At 47.0% G+C, this 24516-nt stretch overlaps 1 protein-coding gene and 1 long non-coding RNA gene across 2 annotated transcripts in view; one reads left to right on the top strand and one right to left on the bottom strand.

Moving 5' to 3' along the window:
• The window catches only part of Ctsh (cathepsin H), a 25871-nt gene extending 1593 nt beyond the window's left edge, over positions 1–24278 (top strand). Inside the window, exons 2-12 of the mRNA XM_050157282.1 lie at positions 3774–3805; positions 4651–4756; positions 5673–5743; positions 11016–11120; positions 12882–12968; positions 13770–13825; positions 15244–15325; positions 16146–16214; positions 19387–19493; positions 23005–23130; positions 23861–24278. Coding sequence (XP_050013239.1) covers positions 3774–3805; positions 4651–4756; positions 5673–5743; positions 11016–11120; positions 12882–12968; positions 13770–13825; positions 15244–15325; positions 16146–16214; positions 19387–19493; positions 23005–23130; positions 23861–23936 — 917 coding nt within the window. The 3' untranslated portion in view covers positions 23937–24278. The remainder of the gene's footprint in view (positions 1–3773; positions 3806–4650; positions 4757–5672; positions 5744–11015; positions 11121–12881; positions 12969–13769; positions 13826–15243; positions 15326–16145; positions 16215–19386; positions 19494–23004; positions 23131–23860) is intronic.
• LOC126510632 (uncharacterized) lies at positions 7287–11007 on the bottom strand. The gene is made up of 2 exons (XR_007594451.1): positions 10081–11007; positions 7287–7411 (listed from the first exon to the last, which is right to left on the bottom strand). It is a non-coding gene; the product is annotated as an uncharacterized lncRNA (long non-coding RNA).
• Positions 24279–24516: the final 238 nt, after the last annotated feature.

The following is a 24516-nucleotide window of genomic DNA, read 5'->3' as shown; positions in this document are numbered from 1 at the left end:
AAATACGAGACGCGGTGGGTGGGGGGGGGGGGCTGTGGTTTCCTAGCCCGGCTGTTGGTCTTTCAGTAGAACATAAAAACTATACTTTCTTTTTGTTAGTGATTTTATTAGCATATATTAATCAAACATAATGATGGGTTTCATTATTATGTTTTCATACATGTATTTAACATATTCTAATCATACTTCAGCATTCATTACCCTCTATTGTTCCCCTCCCACTTCCTTCTTCTTGCCAGCTTGTCCTCTCTCTCTCTCTCTCTCCCACTTTAAATCTCTTTGTGACTCCATGGGTTTTATCAAGGTTATTTATAGAAACACAGGCACCTTATCAGAGGCTACAGAAACTCTTAATAGCCTAGGGATGGGACCTTGTGATTCCCCTCCACCCTTTTTTTGGTTCTCTTTGTTCTGTTTCTAAGGCACTACTAGCCAAGGATGAGCTTGAACTCCTGACCTTCTTGCATCTATCCCCTGCCCCCGCCAAGTACTCTATTCCCCAGCATGTGCCATGCCCTAGTCATAAAAACATTCCTTTTAGAGAGATAGCTCAGTCGGAAAAGCACTTGGTATACAAGCCTGAGAGCCAGAGTTCTGATTCCCGGAACTATGAAAAAGCTACCCAAGCACGGCAGCCGCGTGTAATGGCAGCACGTGGGGCAATGATGGGGGACCCTGGGGTAAACAGACTAGTTAGATTGCTCAAGCTCCAGGCTCAGTCAAAGACACCTGCCTCAGTAAAGTGGAGAGTGATGGGAACAACGTGACATCTCCGATCTTATACAGTGCACCCGTATACTGCGCACACTCTGTACACACATATAAAAAAATTAACTAATTAATGAAATGAACAGTCATAGTAAGCTTAGGATGAATTTGAGGTTCCCCTAAGGTCATGTGTGTTCTCATCCACCAACCCTCTATGAGAAATTCTGGGGCTTTCTCTTCTCTTGGTTGGTTTGAAAACCCCACAGGAGACACAGCCATCAACTTCTGCCTGCTGCAGAGTCTAGTCTGGGCTGGGGTTTGTCTTCTCTGAAGGCTTCAGGCACAGCAGGCCCTTAATCAGGGTTTGGAATTCCCTGGGGACCTGTCTTGAAGAACTACACTTTTTCTTCCCGAGAGAAAAGATCCTGGTTTAGCTGCCAGAGCAGGTCTGTGGCTTGTGGATTGAGCTGTAAATGCCACACAGCAGTGACCTTCACTTTGCTGTGCTGGAGGGGTTCCTGGGGATCCCTGGGGCAATGTGGAGCTATTCCAAATGATCCAGGCGTAGATGGTGTCAGAGAATCAGTCTAGACCCTTTAGTTCAAAACTACCCATTGGACCAGGTGTTGTGATGCTCGCCTGCAATCCCAGCACGCACAGAGCCAACGGCATGAAGATTGTGAGTTCAGGACTAGCCTGGAGTATTTTGCCACCCACTGTCCTAATCACACATTCAAAAGATGTATTTCCACTCAAGTTTTACTTTGTTAGGTTTAATGATGACTTTTCATGGTGTAAAATAAGTTTGGAAAAAATTAGACAAGGTCTTCATAATAATTATGATTACTGCTCAGTCTAGAATAATTTTTTAAAGTTTAAGAAGCTTTGTTGTTGTAGAAAAGGATATAGGATGATGTAATATAAATCTTCTCCCCTAGGCTAAAATTCTGTGGGACAGAAAGATAGATGTTCAAGGAGTTAAAAAATATGTAATATTGAACTCTTTTGTTGTTGTTCTTGGGGGTGGTATTTTGAGGTAGGGTCTTTTATGTAGCCCAGACTTCCCTTGACTCCTCCAGATCCCTTTTCCTCAGCTTCCCAAGTGCTAGATTAGCAAGCTTGTGCCTCCATGAGCAACAAGCTATCCAACACTGTGTTTGTATGGGAGGCAGTAAATACATGTATTATGTATGTTCTCATATGTAGACACACATGTGAACAGGTGTGCGTGGAAGCCCAAGGTTAATATCAGAAATCGTCCTTGATTGTTCTTCTACATTATTCATTGAAGCAGGGTCTACCAATCAAACCAATTTGGCTAGTGTTACTGGACACACTCTGGGCATCTGCCCTCTGCCACCGCAGACTGGAATTACAGGTTAATTACATGTATTTAATTACACTCACCACTGGCATTTAGAAGGTTCTGGGCATCCAAACTCTAGTCCTCTTGCTTTCACAGTCAGTGCCTTAACTGCTCGGCCATCTCCCTAGCCCAATGGTCTTATTTTCAAATGTCAATATTTAACGCAAGTGGCCAGTGAGGTGGTTCAAAGAGACAAGGTGCTTGCTACTAGGTCTAACACCTTGAGTTCAATTCCCAGAATCCACATGGTGGAAGGCAAGAGCATGCTTCTGAACATTGTCCTCTGACCACGACAATCATACCATGGTGTGCTCATGTACACATATACACACGCTGTAAAAAATAAAAATGTTAAAGATTTACCATATATTAGAAAACATTTTTGCAGCTATTTAAGTTTAAGATGGAAATTCTAAATCATGTTCAATAAAATATTCCCAGCACCCCAAAAACTTGTATTCCTAGGTAGGCATGAAAAAAAAAAAAAACTCTATGCCAAGCAGTGGTGGTGCACACGTTTAAGCCCAATACTCAGAAGGCGGACACAAGTGGATCTCTGTGAGTTCAAAGCCAGCTTGGTCTACAAAGTGAGTGCCAGGACATCCAGGGCTCTTACACAGAGACACCCTGTCTTGAAAAACCAAAATAAAGAAACAAAAAAACAAAACAAAAGCACATCTACTCATCCCTGATAGGGAACCAATGATAGATCAAAGTAAGAATGCCACCAAAGTCCAACTTGATGAACCAATAAATTTTACTGGAATTATTTCCTGGATTGTGCATGAAAGGGTAGTTAAAGAAATAGAAATAACTCAAAGACAGCTACATCACCTCAGGTCGCCCTCCCCACAGCATGGGAGATAGCTCATGGGAGCTGGAAGCCTGTACCTTGGCTGATCTCTGCTTCTACAGACAGTTACCACCCAGCCTGGAGTCCTGGGCTTTGTGGGATCCACATGGTGGAAGGAAAGAACCAACTCCCAAAAGCTGTCTTCTGATGAGCACACATGCGCGTGTGCATACACATACACACCTGGTGGGGGTGCTCAATGGACAAAGTGCTTGTGCTACAAGTATGAGGACCTGAGTTCTGATCCCTAGCACCCACACCGAAAAGCCGGGTGTCGGGGCACACACCTGTAGCCCCAGTGCTGGGAGGCAGAAACAGAAGGACCCCAGAGCTTTTGGGACCACCAGTATAGCCAAATGACTGAATTTCGGGTTGTTCCAAACACTCTGTCTCCAGAAGTAAAGTGGAGAGAGTTAGATAATGCTATCCAAAACCAACCTATGGCCTTCATACAGGCATATGGGTGCACACCTACCCCATATACCACATAGAAATAGCAGTGGTTAAAAAAGCAGAAAGGGTTTGAGTTCCTTTTTGTACTCAAGCAATAGCTAACCCACATCAACCTCTTCTTTGATATTTTGCAAATGAAATCAGCTGGATCTGGTGACATACCTTTAATTCCAGCACTTTACGACAGAGGCAGGCAGATCTCCATGAGGCTGGCCAAGTCTACAGAGTGAGACCCTGCATCAAATAATAGTAATATAAAAAGTAAAAATTAATAAATAAATGAAATAAAATGCAAGTCAGTTCTTTAGTGCCCGACTTAGCTGTAGACTCAACATGATCACAAGGCACACGCGGACCTAATTATTTTTCTTTTTTTTTTTTTTGTTTTCACAGAAAAGTTTCACTTTAAGTCATGGATGACACAGGTCAGTGGCCTACTTCTTCTTTTGAAGTTTCTCTTGTCACAAAGCTTCCTGTTTGCAAACTGAATTGTGTCAGATTTGAGACAAAAGAGAGGGATTTTCCAACCTTCTTCTGTCCTGGGTCTTTCCATGTTTCAAACTGACCAAGCTCCAGGCAGAGCACCGTGAAGTAAACTTCCAAATAGTGGTGCCCAGGGAGGAGCCTGGCAGAAGACTTTCATGCCTTTGCTTCATTGTTGGAATTTGTATTTGGAGCATTTTGTACAGTGGCTGCAGAATTTGTTGAGAACAGTAGCATGTGCAGTTTTGAAAATGATGGGTTCTGCCATACACTTGGCTCAGCTATGAGCCTCGGTGTCCACAGGCCACCTGAGCTTGGCAGGTCTCCTCAACGGGGTCTCCTGAACTCTTAACGGTTGTCATGACAGTTGTATGGTCTTCACTCTGGCCACAGGTCCCTGAACATGAAGGATTGCTTTGTAACTTCCTGATATTGTCAGTAGAGAACAAGAACGGAGCCCCATCTAACTGTAGATCTGTCCCGAGTGTGACAGAATGAAAACACCCATGGGATGGGGATGCAGCTCAGTAGGTAGCATGCTTGCCTAGCATGCACTTCCCATGTGACCCAGGCATGGTGACATACGCCTGTAACCTCAACACTTGAGAAGTGGAGGTAGGATCGGAAACCTAGGTGTTCATGACCATCTTGTCTAGGGACTTTAGATCAGCCTACATACATACATGACACCGGGGAGGGATCTTGGGCGGGAGGGGATCTCTAGAAAGACTCCCTCTGGTAAGCTTCACCTGTTCTCATGACTTGTTGCTGCTGTGTTTTGTTTTAGCACCAGAAGACGTACAGCTCGGTGGAGTACAATTACAGACTGCATACGTTTGCCAACAACTGGAGGAAGATACAAGCCCACAACCAGAGGAATCACACATTTAAAAGTACTGGGGAGCCCCTTTCCCCCCAGGCCTCTGAGAGAAGGAGGGGTGGGAACACCTCAGCTCTGGAAAGAAAATAATTAGTGGCACCGGCTGGTGAAAGGGTCCTCTCGGGGCTATTGGGTGTAGAGAGCAGGGGCTCAGACTCTGAGAATGTCTTTGTGAACCTCAGATAATAGCTCTGGAAGGGATATAAATTTAGACAGTACTGGCAACCCTCTGTGGAAGTTGTGAAGTCTATAAAAGATTCTACAGGAGCTCTGCCCCTCCAACCCCCCACTTGCCCTTTGAGGGTGCACTACGTACAACCTAGATCTGTTTAGGTTGCTGCGAGACCTCGACTCTCAGACTGTTCTGAGCCCATGAGCAGTCTCTGGAGTCACCCAGTTTCACTCCAGGTGAGGGTCACTAGAAACACATCTAGCATGACCACTGCAGCTGCTGAGAAATGACAGCTCAGCTAAAGGGACTCTGAGCAGCAAGCATGAGCTGCCATTCCTGCATGGTGCTAGCAACTTACAGAGGACATGACAGTATGGAACTGGCTGGGTTGCAGTGAAGACTGGATGAGGGAGGATGGGAAGACGCTACACGGGTATGGCGGCTCTTTACCTGGGTGCTCATCAGTTTTACAGTGGGGATCTAAAACAGCGGATGCCTGGGCTGTACCTCAGATCTCTGCATCCACCAACTCTGGGGTGCCTCTGTCGGCCTGAGCAGCTCTGAGGCACAGTGTCAGTTGGCCTTGCTATTGAATCGTATGAAATACAGAATTTTACAGGAGCCAAGTTGTAGCGGCTCTAACTAGAACATGGGTAAACAAGGGCTCTTGCTTTTTTTGCTTGTTTCTTAATCAATTCACTGTGGCCTTTGTTTCATGTCGTTTTGCTCGTTTTTTTTTTTCCCTTCTCTTTTTCAGTGGGATTGAACCAGTTTTCAGACATGAGCTTTGCTGAAATAAAACGCAAATATCTCTGGTCAGAGCCTCAGGTTGGTGTAGTTCCTTGTTGGTAGAGATTTCTGTCCCGCCTGGTCCCGCAGCTGTTTAGTCCCAAAGAAACATGCAGAGGTCTACATTAATCATAAACTGGTTGGCTTATTAGCTTAGGCTTCTTATTAACTCTTATATCCTACATTAACCCATAATTCTTGTCTGTGTCAGCCACGTGGCTTAGTTCCTTTTATCAGCGAGGCATTTTCATCTTGCCTCCTCTGTGTCTGGGTTACAACTTCAGACTGAGTCTTTCCTCTTCCCAGAATTCTTCTGTTCTGGTCACCCCACCTGTACTTCTTGCCTGGTCGGCCCACCTATACTTCCAATCAGCGTTTTATTAAAGCAATATAAGCAACAAATCTTTACAGTGTAGAAAATCATTATCCCACAGCAGTTCCTTGTAAATCAATCTGTATAATTTTTTTTTCGAGACAGGGTTTCTCTGTGGCTTTGGAGCCTGTCCTGGAACTAGCTCTGTAGACCAGGCTGGTCTCGAACTCACAGAGATCCGCCTGCCTCTGCCTCCTGAGTGCTGGGTTTAAAGGCGTGTGCCACCACTGCCCAGCCAATCTGTATAATTTTGTCTGCACCCGTAAAATAAACATTAAGCCTGCTGTGTTTCCAGCTAGATTCAGTCCTATCCCCAGCCATGCCTAGGAGTGTCCCAGAATATTCCTGGAAAGAGCAGGAGGATCCATCTCTCAACAGTCCCTTAGTCCCGGGCTCTGGCCTTAACAACAAGAATCCATGACTGAGAAGTAGCAGATAAAATATAGGTGCCCAGTTAAAGATGAATTTCAGATAGACTTTTTTTTTTTTTTTTTTTGAGATAAGGTTTCTTGGAGGCTAGGCTGGCCTGGATCTTGATGTGTAACCAAGGCTTGAACTCCTGATCCTCTCACACCTACTTCAAAAGTGCTGGGACTGTAGATGTGTGACCAGATTTTCATTTCTCATCCCCTTTGGTACGTGTGTGTGCATGTGTGCTTCAATGTATGTGGTATATGCATTTGTGTGGTTGATACATATGTGTGTGTGCGGTATATGTATATGGTATGTGTGGTGAACGAAAAAAAAATAAAAAGGAAGGACATGGCTGCTCCTAGGTATGGTGGAGCTGAAAATGTAGATAAGAGCAAGAGCATAGAGCTGGAGAGATGGCTCAGCGGTTAGGAGAGGGAAACCAAGTGCAGCAACCAAGAGGGCAAACGGTAAGAAAGAGGGTAGGTAACCCAAATGACTGGATTATGTAGGGAAGAGCCTCTGGGGGAAGGACAGCCCAGTCCCTGGGCTGGAGAGTTCAGGGTGGAGGGCAGGGTATGCCAGCCACACCCTGTAATAAGTAGGGACTGAGGGATACTGGGAGAACCTGGCAGCCAGGTCTGCCGGAATGTTAAATAAGCACCTCAGTCATTTGTCCCAGGGTTTGAGACTTAATAAGTGGTATATGTGTTGAAATAGGGACGGCGGGGCTGCGTCCCCAGCACCCCGCCGCCCGCATGGCTAGGTTATGCCCGAAATAATTACACGGAAACTGTATTCTTTCAAACACTGCCTGACCCGGCTAGGTCCAGTTTCTTATTGGCTAGCTCTTACATATTGTTCTAACCCATTTCTAATATTCTGTGTAGCCCATGAGCTGGCTTACCAGAGAGGATCTTAACCTGCATCTGTCTGGAGTGGGAGCATCATGGCGACTCCTCCTCTAACCTTCTTTCTCCCAGAATTCTCTTCTGTATACTCCGCCTACCTAATTTTCTATCCAATAAAATGGGCCAAGGCAGTTTCTTTATTAGTAAGAAATCATTCCCACATCATTTCCCCTTTTTCCGTTTAAACAAAAAAGAAAGGCTTTAACTTTAGCATAGTAAAATTACATATAACAAAACAGTTATCAAGTAAGAATTACAGTTACAATATTTATATCTATTTTATCTCTTATCATAACTAAGGAAAACTATAACTATTTATTCTTCAACTCCATCAAAGACTCCAGAAGGATATAATATTATCTAAGTAAACAAGAAATAAGAAAACTCTAGAAATGACAGAGACATCTCGCTGCCTGGACAGTCACCCAAAGTTCCTCTGTACCGTTGGGGCATCCATCTTCGGCCTACAGGCCCATGGTATCCAGATACATTTCCATGAAGCAGGAAATTTTAAAGACAGTTCAGTCACTTTCTGCTGTGTTCTGTAGAATGTCTTGTAGACTCTTTCATGAATCAGGAACCCCGAAAGACCATCTCACCTTTAGGCAAGTTCAGCAGTCCTCTCTCTGAGGGTTCTCTGTGTCCAGTTTATGCAACAGTCCAGGCAAGAGCAGTTTCTTGCCCAAATGACTATCCAACTCCATAAGGATCCTCTTCGATGCCCATCTTCCTCTTGAAGTAGCTGGTGCTGCCAGGAGCAGACGTGTCTCCTTGTCATGAAAAGTCCTAAGTTATTAAAATATTTTAAATGCCATATTCTGCAGTCTTTGAAAGATATGAAGAATGCCTATCTAATTGAAATATATCTCTATATATCTAGAAAATCTAACTAACATGACTACAAGCTTAACTATTAGCAATGATTATCCATTAACAACCTATATTTCCTAATTATACATTACATTTTAAGTGAACTACATAATCACAATACCTTAATCAAGTTCAAAAATACATATACATATAACAAAATTGACCTTAAAATCCATACCAATGCAAATTATTCATATCTATATCATATCCCCCTTTAAATGTAAAAGAACATTTATAAACAATATTTGGGAACATGGGCGTAGTTTTTTCTCTCCAAACTGCTTCCTGCTGAATGGGGGCACTGTTAATCAGATCATTTAGGGTGTAACCTGTGTGTCAGGTTCATCTCGGTTGGCAGTTGAGTGAAGTAATTTTTTGAGGGTGTTCACAGCAACCTTTCAGGAGGGCGTGGTCTATCATACCATACCGGGATAGATGCAATCCATAGGGTCACATCCTCTGTGGAAACAAAAGAAGACCCTCTCCAAAGCATCATATCCTTAGATCCAAATTTTGAAGTCAAGATACCTTTAGAACATATGTGCAGGTTCAGCTTAGCAGCCCATATAATAAAATGTCTCTTTGTACTTAGCTCCTTCACAGTCAAAAATTTTAAAGAAAACACAATGTACATAATCCAGACTCTCTGTGAATTTTTCATTTTTACGTGGCTTATTTTTCTTTATTTCTCTTAATCTATAACTATCTGTACTTCTGTACTCTGTCTCTTTAAAGACTTTACCCTTTTTCTTTTTAAGACATTAACTTTATTCTTTATATTCTCTTTTTTTCCCCAAGCCTACGTACATTCATCCAACGGTGTCTGAATCTGTTTTACTGTGAATCTGTATTTTTTTTTTTATTATCCAGGAGCATTTCTTAAAATGTTAAGCATTTCTTAAAAACTTAAGTTGCACCATGTATAGGTAATACGGTACTGCCTGTGTCCTGCCCAGTCTAAACCTTAACTGCACGGTTTTAAGGTAATTACGGTAGTTCCTGCCTGAGATCAGCACAGTTCAGCAAGGAGCAGCCGCTCCTGCCTCAGAGTCATTTGGTGCTTTTGAGCTGAGCACAGTTACAGGCAAACAGCAGTTTACATTGGAGCCGCAATCAGCAATTTAATTTTGAGACTGAGTGTGCAGCACAGAAACTCTTTTTATCCAAGTTACAGCCAAATCTGACACGCAGAGCACTGCGCAGTCTGAAAACGCGTCTCTGTATGGCAGCAGGAATCCGCCATGCTCTTCCGCCTGCCTAAGCCTGATTCCGCCATCTGCCCAGGTGTAGGCAGGGAACGCTGAGCCATCGGCAGGTCTCAGAGCAATCTCCTCCGATCCCAAGTGGGAACAGAAACATCCAGTCCCATAAAAGCCTTGAAATGCTTTAAAGCCAGAGTTCACGCTGGCAGCATAGCACCAGGAAGCCGCGCTTTAAAATGACGCAGCTTTTTTTCTCTGCTGCTGTTGCTGAATCAGGAATCTCTCTACAGCATGTCACCAACAAAACAGCAAAAATCTGTGTTAAACTCTGTTTCCCTTATTTTTAAGGCTTCTCAGGTTTTTAAGTGGATTTAGCCCCACGTTGGGCGCCATCTGTTGAAATAGGAGCGGCAGGGCTGCGTCCCCGGCACCCGGCCGCCCGCATGGCTAGCTTATACCCAGAAATAATTACACGGAAACTGTATTCTTTCAAACACTGCCTGGCCCGGCTAGGTCCAGTTTCTTATTGGCTAGCTCTTACATATTGTTCTAACCCATTTCTAATATTCTGTGTAGCCCATGAGCTGGCTTACCAGAGAGGATCTTAACCTGCGTCTGTCTGGAGCGGGAGAATCATGGCGACTCTTCCTCTAACCTTCTTTCTCCCAGAATTCTCTTCTGTATACTCCGCCTACCTAATTTTCTATCCAATAAAATGGGCCAAGGCAGTTTCTTTATTAGTAAGAAATCATTCCCACATCATATATGCATGTATATGGTGGATGCACATGTGTGGTGGATACATGTGTGTAATGTATGTAATATGGTATATATGTGTATGGTGTATTGTGTGGTATAATCATATGTATAGTGTATGTGTGTGTGATGGGTGCATGTGTGAGCACATTTGCCTACACATAGACATGTGCATATGAGGAGGCCACAGATTATTATCCTTATTTTCCTCTGATGCCCTCCACCTTATTTTTTATTATTTATTTTTTTATGTAATTAGGTGTACATGTATTTGTGTCTTTCCCCTGAAGTTGAAATCACCTGATGTGGGTGCTGGAAACCAAGCCAAGGTCTTCAGAAAGAAGAGCAAGTGCCCTTAACTGCTCAATGCTGAGTCATCTCTCTGGTCCCATCACCATTTTCTTTTCCCAGACAAGATCTCATTAAGTAGCCCTGGCCAGTCTCAATCTCTTTATATAAACTAGGCTAGCCTTGAACTCACGATGACCCACTTGCCTCTGCCTCTGGGTGCTAGGATTAAAGGCAGGTGCCACCACACCCAAGCTTCTTTCTTAACCTGGAGCTCATCCATTGGCTAGGCTAACTGATCATCAAGTCCCAAGGATCTGCTCTCTGGTCCCCGCCCCCAGTACTGTGGTTACAAATCAGACAGCTGTGAGGACTTAGGTCCTTATTTGCATACAGCAAGCACTTTACCCACTGAACTATCTCCCCAGACTCCTCAGACCCTTTTAAAATTCTATTTTAATTATATTTTCCTTGAAAATAATGTTATTTGGTTGTTTCAGAATTGTTCAGCCACCAAAAGTAACTACCTCCGTGGTACTGGCCCCTACCCCTCCTCCATGGACTGGCGGAAGAAAGGAAACTTTGTCTCAGCAGTGAAGAATCAGGTAAGTGCACGGCAGTCCACACATGTTCCCGCCAAAACAGCTGTCCGACAGCATGCTAGGATGCGGAACTCAGACGCTCACAGCACCTTTGCAAGCCGCTTATCCTTACTTCTGCCTTTTCCCTTCGTCTCTCCCGTTCTCTCTTCTGCAAGGCTTTGGATGTCATTGCTTTAAGGTTTGGCAGCTCTGGAGGATGAAAATGGCCCTGCCTTCCTTCTCTGCACACTGGCCCAAATCCTCCCAGGACTTCCAGGTCTGTCCTGCTGAGTTGCTCAAAACACATTCCCTGAGCCCTCCGAGTCCAAAGACCAGGACCTTTTGTGCCCAGAAAGCATCTTTTCCTCCCTTCCCTCAGACCCTCCTCAGGGCACCAGGCTGCAGGTACTGTCCTGGCTGGCTGCCTTTGGGGCATGGTTGGTTCCAAGTGGTTAGTGATGAGTAACCGAGCCCAGCATCTCTCATTTGCATGCCCTGGGCCTAGTGTGTGTGTGTGTGTGTGTGTGTGTGTGTGTGTGTGTGTGTGTGTGTAGAGGTGGTCTTTATTGTCAGAGAGCCCTCTGCAGGGCATAGGAGACTTGGCCAGGTGCCTGCCTTTCCCTCAGATTCTGGGAGCTTTAATGCATCCTCACTTCTGAAGACTAAACCCCATGTTCTGCTGTTCCCGTTGCACTCTGCTCCCTCCCCCTCAAAATGGCACCACAGCAGACTTCTCAAAGATGCTGACCTCACCATTCCAGGACACCGAGGTTAAGGTTGCCTTCCTAGAAACTCCTGGCTTTCTTGTGAAACTATCCACAAGAGGCGAGGCTTTTTGATTAGCGTCATGTGGCACAAAAGGCACGTGGCACAGCCCCACGTCTTCGCAGGCTCAGCACAGCCGGGAGCCTGCCAGGTTAACTGGATGTGTAAACTGCATTCCGAGGGAGCAAAGCAAGCATCTGCCTCAGCAGGAAACGTGAAGGGCAAGAGTGACCCAAACACAGTGTGCAGGCCCTGTAGAGTCTCATGGCGATTCAAAGCATGGAACCCTAAGCCTACTCTCTGGGCAGGTGGGAAGCCGATGGTTCTCCTGTTATTGGGACCCTAGGCCACCAGACAGGCCTGACCACCTGGGATAGGACGTCATGTGACGTCTTACGGTGGCTACTCCGTGGTGACAGACAGTGGTCATAGTACCCCACATTAGCTCTGAAAGCCCCCTTGAAATGATGTAACTGTACAGGGGGAGAAAGTGGATAGCTAGCTCGGGAGCCAAGATAAACAAGAGGGAACTCAAAACCGGGTATCTGCCACTCTGCTGCAATCCCTGCTGAGGCAGGAGGATCTCAGATTCAAGGGTAGTCTCAGCTACATGGTGAGTTTGGCCTTTGAGGAAGGAATTTAAGAGACATTTAAAAAGTGGAATATGGAAGACAAAAACCGCAAAAAAAAAAAAAAAAAAAAAAAAAAACCCAGGTCCCTGTCCAAGTCAAGTGCCAGTTCTGCTTCCTCCCACGGAGCCTGCAGTCACCTCCATTATGATAAAGCGTTCTCTTTGATCCACGCGTCCTTTTGATCAGATCTTCCTTCAGGAGCCTCGGTTGCTGCGTCCAGAGGAAGGATGCCAGCCTCCTGAGCATGTGCAGAGCAGCGTGGACAGACCTGCTAGTGGGGGCTTGTAAAGGGCAAAGGCATCCAGTGACCAAGGTTGCCACACTGGTGAATGGAGCTGTGTCATGAGGGCATATTCACTGACTCCCTCTGCCTATGTGTCCTCTCTAGGGGTCCTGTGGCAGCTGCTGGACCTTCTCCACCACAGGGGCCCTGGAGTCTGCTGTGGCTATTGCCACCGGGAAGATGCTGTCTTTGGTAAGATGTCAGCCTTAGGCCATTTCCTACAGACTGCCTCTCGCCCCTAGGCCTGAATCTCCGGGCTCATTCACAGTGTTAGCCAAGATTTCTATTTCTATTGGATCTCATGTCCCAATCCTGAGGACATTTAGCCTGGGAATCTCAACGGATGGGTTTCCCAGAAAGAATGAGAGTGAAGAAATTCCCCGAGGGCTCCTTCCTGAGTGGATGTACCCACAGCCTCAGTTTTTCAGCCTAGTACTTCACCAAGCTCTCTGGACAGTAGAAACTGCCCGCGAGACACCCCTTCGGGGAGCTGTGCCCCTTCCCATGCATGGAAGAGCTAGGGTCTACATGTCTATCCACTAACCCCCACGGGAAGGGGGACACTTGTGAAGGAACTGTCCCACTCTGTAGGAAAGAGGGAGAGTTGAGCAAGGCCATGAGAGCCTGGGTCGAGGAGTTAGGGAGCAGTGTCTCTGGGCCTGACCTGCTCCCTCTAGCATACACTATGAGATGCACAGTTTTGTACTGTGTCCACCCCTACAGGACAAGTGCCCCTTAGGAGGGCCTAGTCACACCCTTTCAACTGCTTTGCGGCCAGGTCATTTTGAGCCCCTCCCAACATGTGCCAGCTGCAGGAGAGACACCCTGGGATATACAGAGATGGCCTTGTCCCCGGGGGACCTTACAGGGTCATTGCCACACAACACCAATTAGACCACGAATGTGAATGAGCGAGGGAGAGCTGACACTTCACAGCGACACCTCCCTGGCCTCTCAGCCATCTCCTCACTGACTCTGTGCTTCTTGCTCTAGGCTGAGCAGCAGCTGGTGGACTGTGCCCAGAACTTCAACAATCATGGCTGCCAAGGGTATGTTCCAGAGCGGGAGAGTCCACCGTCCACCCCTTCTCCTCGCCCCCATTTGCTGTTGTCAGGGTCAGCGGCTGCTAGAATCATCCCATGGGTAGAATTAAAGGGTCTCAGAGCTGGAAGGGTTAGGGCTGAATCCAGCCTCTTCCCAAGATGTCACCCAGCCCTATCCTCAGCATCTGGACAAATGGCCAAAAGAATAGATAGGGAAGCAAATACATCCCCCTCCAAAGCCCGGATTCACATGTGGAGAGCTGACTGGCCCCTGAAGCACAAGCTGCCCAGCCCTTGAGAGCCTTATGAAATATGGAAATGTGCCCATGCATAACACTGTGCAGGACCAGCTTCTGGGCCATCCTCTCAATAAGTCACTAACTCCCGTTTTCACGGCGACATTAGCCCTCCTTTCTTTCCCAATGTGATCTGATCTCTGAGAGAGTTTTGTGTGGTTATTCGGGTTTCTGTGCCTATAATATGCAGAAAGTCCCTTAGGACTCTATGTCCCCTAGGACATACTCTTAGCCTTGACTTCCCGGTCAGGCTAAGCCTGGCCCTCACTGCTCCTCTGTGGGACATCCCATGCACCATCTTCTACTCTGACAGCAGTGACTAGCAGGGTCCACATAGCCCAGCCCGAGTCCAGGGACTCAGGGCTGATGCGACAGCCTGCCCAGGATCCACAGCGGGCTTAGTTGCCCCTCATTTTTCATCTCTCTGTACAACTTCACACTGCCGATGGCAAAAGGCTGCCTCCTGGGCGCACTGGAGTCCCACTGCCTTGTGAAGTCTGTTTGCTTTGGTTCATGACATCACATCCATTTTCCATTCAAGTACCGGTGCCCACCATATCCCCCTGTGAACCTAGGCACAGGAGACCCAACAGACAGCGGACCACACAGAGGCGACATTCCTCAGAGTTGAGTAAGCCATGCCCAAGCGTGGCATAGGTCAGGTGGTAACATGGATCCTAGGGAGAAGAGCAAGGACTGGATGAAGTGGGGTCTGCCGAGGGAATTTGTTCAATTTTTATTTGTTTTATAGGAGGTAGGAAGATGGGAAGGATTTACCTTTAGAATCTTTAAAGTCTGAATTGCGATTGTGGCCTGGGCATGGTGTCCCACTTTTCTGAGCTCTATCTGGGGCTGCCATGAGGGCTCAGGCAGTGTCTGTGGACACAGTCCATGGGGATGCCTGCTGTAGATAGCACTGTGGTGACAGTGACTCCTTCAGCCCTCTGAGGCTGCCTGTGTCTCCTGACGGGGGCCTGGCATCCAGGGCTCTCCGCCACAAAGGGGCACTTGTGGCTTGTGCGGTCTCCATTGCCTGAGACCAGGGAGAGCATTGGAGACCTCTCAGGCCTCTGCCACTGAAATGTGCCCCACCACGACCCCAGGCTTACTCATGTGTCCTTCTTGCAGAGGTCTCCCCAGCCAGGCCTTCGAGTACATCCTGTACAACAAGGGCATCATGGGAGAAGACACCTACCCTTACAGAGGCAGGGTAACTGTGGGGGGCCTCAGCTGTGCCCCCTATCATCTCCATTTCGCCCTGATCCCCCTCCACCCTACTGCCATTCAAATCTGGCCTCCTCATGGTGTTGCTTGTGCCCACTGCTCTTACCAAGGGCATCTTTTCACTCCTGCCTCTGTAACACCGTCTGTCTTTCCTGAAAGCCCCTCTTCAGGACCCTCCCACCTCCACTCAGCTTGCCTTGTTCCTTCCTGACTCCGTTGGTTCGCCGCGAGTCACCACCCCATCCAGAGTTTGGTCTCCCTTCTTCAGGAAACACCTAGCTGGCCTCACCCTGGGGCTTTCTGAGCAGCTCAGCCTATGTACCTACCTTGGCCAAAGCACAATGGAGGCTCCTGGGATCTCTCTCCCCACAGGCCAGTCTTTTCCATCATTGTACCCACAATTTCTAGCTCCCGGAAACCAGGTCCCCTCCCCCCATTCCAGTCAATTACTTAATCCCTGCCTGCCTCTGGTTGGCACTGTTCCCTGGACTGTCCCTCTAACCCTACTACAGACGTTCCAGCGTGGCTTCTCTTTCTCAGTTTCCTCGGCTGGCTCAGGTTCTTCCTTGGGCTCTGACCAAGCACTATGCGTGTCCCAGACAGCACAGAACTGTCTCCTGCCCCTGGGTTCTAAACACCTTGAGGACAAGAATGCCTCTAAGCCTCTCTGGAGCACTACTGTCAGCAAGGCCCTCGTGCATACAGACTGCTTAGAAAACGCTATCAATCTTCCCAGGAGGGTGGCATCTCAGCCTTGGGCAAAGCATCTCTAATCTATATTCACTTCCCTGTGCCGCCCTGAACAGGATGGTCACTGCAAATTCAACCCCCAAAAGGCCATCGCATTTGTCAAGGATGTCGCCAACATCACACTCGTGAGTACTGGGTCCATCTCTAGCTAGGGAATGTGCTCTTATATGGAGGCCACAAGAGCAGGTCTTCATTGTAGTCCATCACTGAGGAGTCTGGGTTACCTCTGACTCCTGCTCACCATGAAGACTGTGTGATGGAGGATAGGAAGGGAATCGTGGACTGATAGAGAATGCCCTGCATTCTGAAGTACAAGCCCATATGAGGCTTTGTGCTTGGTTTTCTTTTCTTGTCTTAAATGCAAGTGGTAATCTCCACTGTCTCACCAGAGGCTGGAGCATGCAGGTCAGCATGTGAGATGAGGAGCCTAGGCTTCTCAGTCAGGTCAGGGTAAATTTTGCTGCAGTCATGGTTGTCCCCAAGACTGAAGGGCATAGTATGACTCGTTCCTGTCACCTGTTTGTGGTTTAGGTGGGGCTGGGTGTATCCTGTGTTGTTGGTCCCACATTAGCATCCAGGCTGAGGGCAGGAGAGTGATAAATCGTACCCCTAAAGAATTATATCACACCTTGAGTACTTGGAGAAACACATTCCGTTTTCCTGCTAAGGCACTAATAGAGGCCTGCTCACCCCAGCTAGGGTACCAACAACGGACCAAAGTATTCACACTGCACTCATGGGTAGCTTGGTGAGCCCATGAGTTTGTTGGGCTTACGTACAGGAACATGAGTGACCTCAAAGCAGCTGTATCACCAGAATGGTCCACCCTAGAGAAGATGACAGCTTCCCATCGCGGCACAGAGTTATAAACATGCCACTTCTTGTGTACACTAGAACCTGCAGGGACCATAGGAAGCTGGGGCAGAATTTTATATAGCTTTGGCAGAGGCTCAGGAGGGAGGAACAAGCTGGAACCCCCGGTGAGGATCTAAGGACTCTCCCTCCCTTCTTCCCCAACAAGAGAACATCAGCAAGTCTTGCTGGGACTAATCAGGGACGGTAGTGGCTGTTAGACCTGAAGGACAGCATTTCCCAGAACCCAGTCCCACCTGCTTTTCCAAGAGAGCATGTGAGCAGTTACAGCTGTCCCCATGAGTCTGGGAGGACTGTGTAGAATGCAAGGAACCTCTGTGATGTGTGCAGGTGAGGGGGCGTGTACTGATAAACAGATTCAGGACACAAACATGTAGTTTATGTAATGGTAGCAGCTGCCACCTAATTGAAAGGCGTGCCAAGCTCTCCATAATAATAACAGTCTGGAGTGATCAGAGGCACTATAGAGCCACCTGGCAGGCATTATCTCGAAATGACTGTGGTTATTACCTTCATTTGACAGATGAGAAAACTAAGTCTCAGAGGAGCTAAATAATGCACCCAGGAGCTAGGAGGTGAGGCTGGATTTGAACTGAGAAATGTCATTCCAGAACTGAGGCTCATCACTCTAGCAACACAGCCCACACCGTGTACTGTTATCGTCTCCTGAGAAGAACCTAGTTTTAACACACCCGCCAAGACTGGCCCTCTGGGCCACTGTATTCCACTGTGAAGTGAACAAGGCACCCAAAGGTTAACTTTTGCCTACTTCCCAGGTTGAATCTTGTCAGAGCTCACTCAGACAGGACAAGGGACAGCTGTAGAAACAGCGCCAGGCACAGAGGTTCTGGCCCTTATGTGGGCCAGCCTCTGTGATATCCTAGGCTCCCAAGACTTCTGACCATACTCAGAAGGAACCCCTTGCCTGAGGGAAGACACACTGAGATGCTGTCTCCTCCTGCCCTTTACTTACTTCCCTTCTCCAAGCTCTGGTCTTCACTCACTGAACCTCCCCACTCCCGAACATCTCATCATTGTAACTCCCTTTCAGTTTTCCCCAGTTGGGGCATTTTAAAACACCTGAGGGGAGGAACCACCCACCCTGCCTGGGAGGGAGGCTTCTGAAGTATACCAGATGCTTCTGGCTGCTGCTCTCACACCACCTCCAAGAAGCTATTCATGGCATCCTGCTGCCTGCCTTCCCCCACAGAAGTGCCAGGTCCCACTTAGAAGGGCCCACAGCCTTGGCTGGTCTTGTTGCCATCATGGTATAAGTCTTTACTTATTTGTGGATTTGTACTCTCTGTGTTCCACCACTGAAGTTCCCTAGATTGTCTTCCTCCTGGATGTGGAGGCCTCTGCATCCTTCACAGTCCCTGGCTTCAATGGTCAGTCATGACTGAGCAATGAATGGCGGAGCTGTGTGTAAAGACATGAAGGAGACAAATGAGAGATTCCCAGACACTCAGAAAGTGAAGGCAAAGGCTGTAGCCACAGGGGAGCTAGTTCAGTTTGGGAGGAGGAACTGTATGCCAGATACAAACTGAAATAGGCCAGAGGTGTGGTTTACTCTTAGAGCACTTGTTCAGCACATGCAAGATTTGATCCTTGGGTTTGATCCCCGACAGAACAACAGAGCCCGGGCATGATGACATATAACAAGCATAGGACGCTTGCCTAACAAGTTCAAGAGCCTAGGTTCCATCTTCATCACTACATATTTATTGTTTGTTTTTTGGAGACAGTCTTTCTGTTATGCACCTCTGGCTGTCCTGGAACTCAATATATAGAGCAGTGTGGCCTTAAGCTCACAAATCTACCTGCCTCTGCCTACCAAGTGCTAATTTATCAGAGCTAGGCATGGTAATACTAGTCTGTAATTCCAGCACTTGGGAGGTGGAGGCAGGAAGATGGGGTGCTGTGGAAACTCCTTCGCCAATAGCCTTTAAGATAGCAGCCCACTTGGGTGTGGTCTCTTATACTATAAATGCAGCCATAAAGCTTGTGCGCTCTCTCTCCCCTTGCTGCTGGACTCAGTTCCTGTTCCCCGTTTGTGCAGAGGACTGTGATCTGTGAGTCTACCCCTAAATAAATAACCCTTTATTATAATCCATTCTGAGCTAGTGTGGGATTACTTTATAGCGTCCATTTCAAATGAGGAATCCTAGGTTATCCTCAGTTACAAAGGCCAGCCTGGACTCCATAAGACCCTGAATCAAAAGTGAATGAAAATCAAGCCAAAGGCTGCTGGCACCCTGCATAAGAAAGTGGGTCTGTGTCACTGCTGAATGCCAGGGGCTTTGGTTCCCATGGTCACCTGCACTTCTCTAGAACTCTGGCCCCTGCCTTGAGGCAACAGGCCATAAGTATGGTAGGGCAGTGGCAGAGACCATGCAGGTCTGTCAACCCTCTGTTTGTCCACAGAATGATGAGAAGGCAATGGTGGAAGCTGTGGCACTACACAACCCTGTGAGCTTTGCCTTTGAGGTGACTGAAGATTTTATGCTGTATCGAAAGGGCATTTACTCCAGGTAAGCTGGGGACCTGGCAGTCAGAAGGGACAGTGCGTAGGACTGTGTGGGCCTCCTCAAACCCAGCACGTGGCTTCCAGCTCAGCCTAGATTCTTAATTAGATTGTATTCGTGAGACTTAGGATATGTTCTCTCCATTAGTCTTCTTGTCGCTCTGAGTGTCAGGGATCAAGTCTCTACCCCAGAAAAAAAAAAAAAAGGTCACAAAGAATGCCACAGGCCAAGGTGTTGTGGCTAAGTCGTGACTAAGGCCAAAATCCGTGCCCAGAGCTCTGTAGTCATCTACAGAGGGCTGAATCTAGTCAAGAAAACTAAGGTTCAAAAACATAGTCAAATATTTGGAGATAGGGTTGGAGATGTAGCCATTTGGTGAGTGCTTGCCTTGAATGCACACACCCTGGGTTCGGTCTCTAGCACCACATAGTTGGTACACACCTATGATTCCAGCACTGAGTAGGTGGAGGCTCAGGTGGAATATGGGAAAGGAAAATGAACTGTTCTCAAACACCAGAGTCCTTAGCACACAGGGCCCTGTGGACAGTAGGCAATCACTCTATTGCTGAGCTCAGCACATCTCCACTCAGCACATCTACCATGGGATTTCTTTTGCCCACACCTCTTAGTCTGCCAATTTGATGCCAGGAATGAGCTCAGCAAGGAGTCAGTCCCTCGAGTCACTCCCTGCTCTCTGGGTTCCTTCATGCTCTCTCTTCTCTAGCCTAGCCACTCTAGAATGTTCACGTTCTTCTGGGCTTTGTCCTCATCCCTCTATGCAGTTAGATTCAGCTATAAATCCACAGCCAACTATTTTCTAAGAATATCCATGGCCCACCACGTCTCTTCCAAGTATTTATTAGACCCATGCTTAGATCTGAGGGCACCCTGCCAATTCAGTGTGGGTGGTCATGGAGACCTCCAACCCTGCGTTCCTCCAGCTCCAGTACTCCTCAAAGGTCTCTGTGTCTGTTAACAGACACTCATCCCTGCTGCAGCTGACGGAGAGGCCAGAGACACAATAGGCTGCTCACTCTCCTCTCTACCTATTCCAACCCATCATCATCTTCTCTAGATGCCTCCTCCATTGGCTTGTTCTAGACAGCCCTCTCTCCTACACTAAATAGACTCGCTGGCCTCTCCTCCATTTGGACCCAGAGTCCTTCTGAATCACTTTTCTGGCCATAAAAACTTCTGTAAAGTATATGTGTGTGTATATAGATATACACATTTATAGACATATCTATATACGTATGTATATATTTTCATGTGAGTGTCGAGCCGGGTGGTGGCGGTGTGTGCCTTTAATCCTAAGCAGTCGGGAGGCAGAGACAGGCCGATCTCTGTGAGTTTAAGGCCAGCCTGGTCTACAAGAGCTAGTTTCAGAATAGCCAGACCTATACAGAGAAACACTGTCTTGAAAAGAAACAACAACAACAAAAAAAAGATACACTCATGTGAGTGTGTCCAAGTGTGCATGCATATGAAAGCCAGAAGTCAACCTAAGGTGCCTCCCCCAGTCACTCTCTTAAGAATTTTTTGAGATGGTCTCTTACTGATTCTAGAGCTCAATGATTTAGCTAGGATGGCTGGCCAATGAGCTGCAGGATTCTGTCATCTCCCCCTCCCAGCACTGGGATTACAAAAGTAGGCTGGCTTTTTACATGCAGGCTGAGAATCTGAACTCAGATCTTCAAGACTTGAGTGGCAAGCCTTTATTGACTCAGCCATCCCCCAGCCCTATGATGACTTGGGTATAAATACCCAAGGCTCCCATTACCCAAGGTCTTAACTTGGCTTTGGGACTTTGGTAATTTTGCTCCCCTTTTTCTCTGCACACATCTGGCATCAAACCTCCCTTCTTGTATGTTGTAGGGAGAGGGCTGCTTGTTCTTCCTGGCCACCCTGCTAGCTTAGCCCTGAAATAACCATACAGAAACTGTATTAATTAAAATCACTGCTTGGCCCAGTAGCTCTAGTTTCTTATTGGCTAACTCTTACATACTAGTTTAACCCATTTCTATTAATCTGTATATCACCACAAGGTCATGGCCTACCAGCAAGATTCTAACCAGCATCCATCTCAGGCACAGGATCCATGGCTTCTCTCTTACTCTGCTTTCTTCCTCCCAGGATTCAGTTCTGTTTACCCCGCCTCCTAAGTTCTGCCCTATCAAAAGGCCAAGGCAGTTTCTTTATTCATTAACCAATGAAAGCAACACATGAACAGAAGAATCTCCTACACTACTTGTCTCTTCTCATTTTACTCAATTCCCTCAATCCAGCCATGTGGAAGAACTTAGGAGTTTCATGTATATCCCCTGCTCCTCAAGGAAGCTTCTTTACTTCCCATCCCCCTGGGTTAGATACCACTCCTTGGGGGTCCTCTCCCCTATCTCACTGACCCATCCCTCAGACCATTGCAGGGCAGCCTCTTTGCCCAACTGCCCCCTGCCAAATAAAGCTTTCTAAGGGCAAAGTGGGTCCTGCTGCCTGTAGGCCAGCATGTTGCCCTGTACCTGACACAATGGTGACAGCTCCATGTCCACTTAATTTCCATATGCCTTTGGATCTTTTGCTTGTTTTGTTTTGGTTTTGTTTTTTTTAAGACAGGGTTTGGCTGGCCTCAAACTCACAGAGCTCTGTTGGCAGAGACTGTTCATTCATTTCCCAGCCACACAGACCTGAAATAATCACACAGAAACTCATATTAATTAAAATACTGCTTGGCCTATTAGCTTATGCATATTTTTAGCTAGTTCTTATATCTTAAATTAACCCCATCTCTATTAATCCGTGCATCATCACAAGGTCATGGCCTAGCAGCATGTTTCCACCAGGTTCCTACTGGCATCTTTTTCCTTTGGTGGCTACATGGCATCTCCTTGACTCCACCTACTCTCTCTTTACATCTCTGGATTTTTTTTGCCTGGCTTTACTCTGTTAAGCCATTGGGCAAAAGCAGCTTCTTTATTAACCAATTGCAATAAAACATGATTACAGCATACAGAAGAGAATCCCACATCAGAGATCCACTTGCCTCTGCCTCCCTAGTGCTGGGATAAAAGACATATGTCTTTTTTCCACGCCCATTGAATCAATACGTGGCCACTGTAGCTTGTCTTCTTGAAGTCATGGAATGTCTCATGGAGGCTAAATGGCAAGCCATCATATTTGTCATAAGCACAAGTTAGTTTTTAGAAGGAATGCAGCGGGTTAAATTCTAGCTGGGCACTGTTGCCTGCAGAAGAGCAGCAGGGGGCTACTCTTCTTGTTGGGAGTCAGAGGTGTCCACTGTGCAGTGTGGCCAGTCCTATGTGGAGACTATCAGCACTTAGAACTGAGGAAACTCATTCTCTCCCATCATGGTTGAACCATACTTGATTGACAATCAACATACCACCCTCTGTCCAATGGGAAGCATCTCTCTACATCACTAGAGAGCCCTTGTTTGTGACAGTTCTGGCCTTTACCCTTCCTACACTACAAACCATTGTAAATTCATTTCTATTTCTAGCACTACCTGTCATCAAACTCCAGATAAGGTCAACCATGCAGTCCTGGCTGTTGGCTATGGAGAGCAGGATGGAGTACCCTACTGGATCGTGAAAAACTCTTGGGGTACCCAGTGGGGAGATAAAGGGTAAGTAGGTCCCACTGCTGGGACACATGTGGCTCAGGTCTAGAGGCACCCCCTGAGTGTAAGGCACACCACCTAAAAGTTACAGCTTCTAAGGAGTTGGACAGCAAGCCCTAGCCAGGCCAGGGAAAGAAGAACCTGAAAATGGAACTTCCCATGCCAAGGCCCTGTTAGCAAGACCCCTCATAGGATCCTAGGTCCCAGCAAGTCTTCTGCAGGAGACAGGAGATCAGTTGGTTTAATGGGGTCTATAACTGAAGGCTGGAAACAACCAGACCTCAGCATTTTGCTGGGACAAAACCAACCTCTGGAGGGGTCTGGGAAATGAAAGCAATGAATTTGCTACAGTAAGTGACAGCCCCTTCTTTGAATCAGGACGAATGGAGAGACAGACAGACAGATACACACACACACACACACACACACACACACACACACACGAGAGTTTTATTTTTAGGAGGTCCTACTGGTAGGATGCTATGTGAGGACCTAGACAGAGGCAAGAAGGGAGCCTCCATCAATTCTGGGAAGTAGAATATTCAAGGAGAAAAAGAAAGAAATTAGTTACAACGTGAGGCCAGTCATTTCCTGCTGATAAAATAAGCCCATGGTAGTTGTTCTATGAATAAATTCAGAGGGCAAAAATCCCTGGAGTCATGTGCAGCAGAACATTCTAGAAAGCTGTGTAGTATGGATGCCACTAGTCAGGCCTCAATCCTTTCTCTCTGCCCAGGTACTTTCTCATTGAGCGTGGGAAGAACATGTGTGGCCTGGCTGCCTGTGCCTCCTACCCCATCCCTCAGGTATAAGCCAATGCTGCAAAGGCAACTGGTTGGCAGACAAAGTGAGGAGCCAGCCAGCCCTTCAATGGACATCCTTCCCAGGAGGAAGTTGTGGGGAATCCACCCAGGAGCCCCCTCAGTCCTGCACTGAACCCAGAAGCCTAAAACTTTTAAGTGAGAAAGAAGAACACCAGCAACCAGTCCACCCATGTGGCAGCCATCACCGGCCATGTGCCTTAAATGTGGTTTTGAACTGACTCAAACCCACATGGACTAGAATCTTCTCTTTCCAGCTTTCTTCATGTAGAGAGAGCTCCAGTGACGATCTTGTCTGTGTTGTGTATTCAATAAAGACACAGTGATCACTGGGATGGGCCTGGACATTCTGTTCCATCTCCTGGGAGGGGAAGGAATCACTGGTTGAGTGTGGTAGGAGTGCAGAACTCTCTGATCTAAATCTAGGTGGGACCTTTGTTTGAGGTAGAAACACAATAACCTTGAAGGAATAGAGGTGAGTTCCAACTCTCTGACCTTTGGTCCAGGTGGAAATAGGCTCACATTTGTGGGCCTCCACAATTCCTCCCATTTTATTAACTTTTTAAAAAGC

This window comes from Alexandromys fortis, unplaced genomic scaffold (assembly GCF_014885135.2).
Source record: "Alexandromys fortis isolate MF-2015 unplaced genomic scaffold, M_Fortis_MF-2015_v1.1 scaffold_85, whole genome shotgun sequence".
NCBI lineage: Eukaryota > Metazoa > Chordata > Mammalia > Rodentia > Cricetidae > Alexandromys > Alexandromys fortis.
Note: the sequence above shows the minus strand (reverse complement) of the source record. Positions and strands in the feature narration are given on the sequence as shown.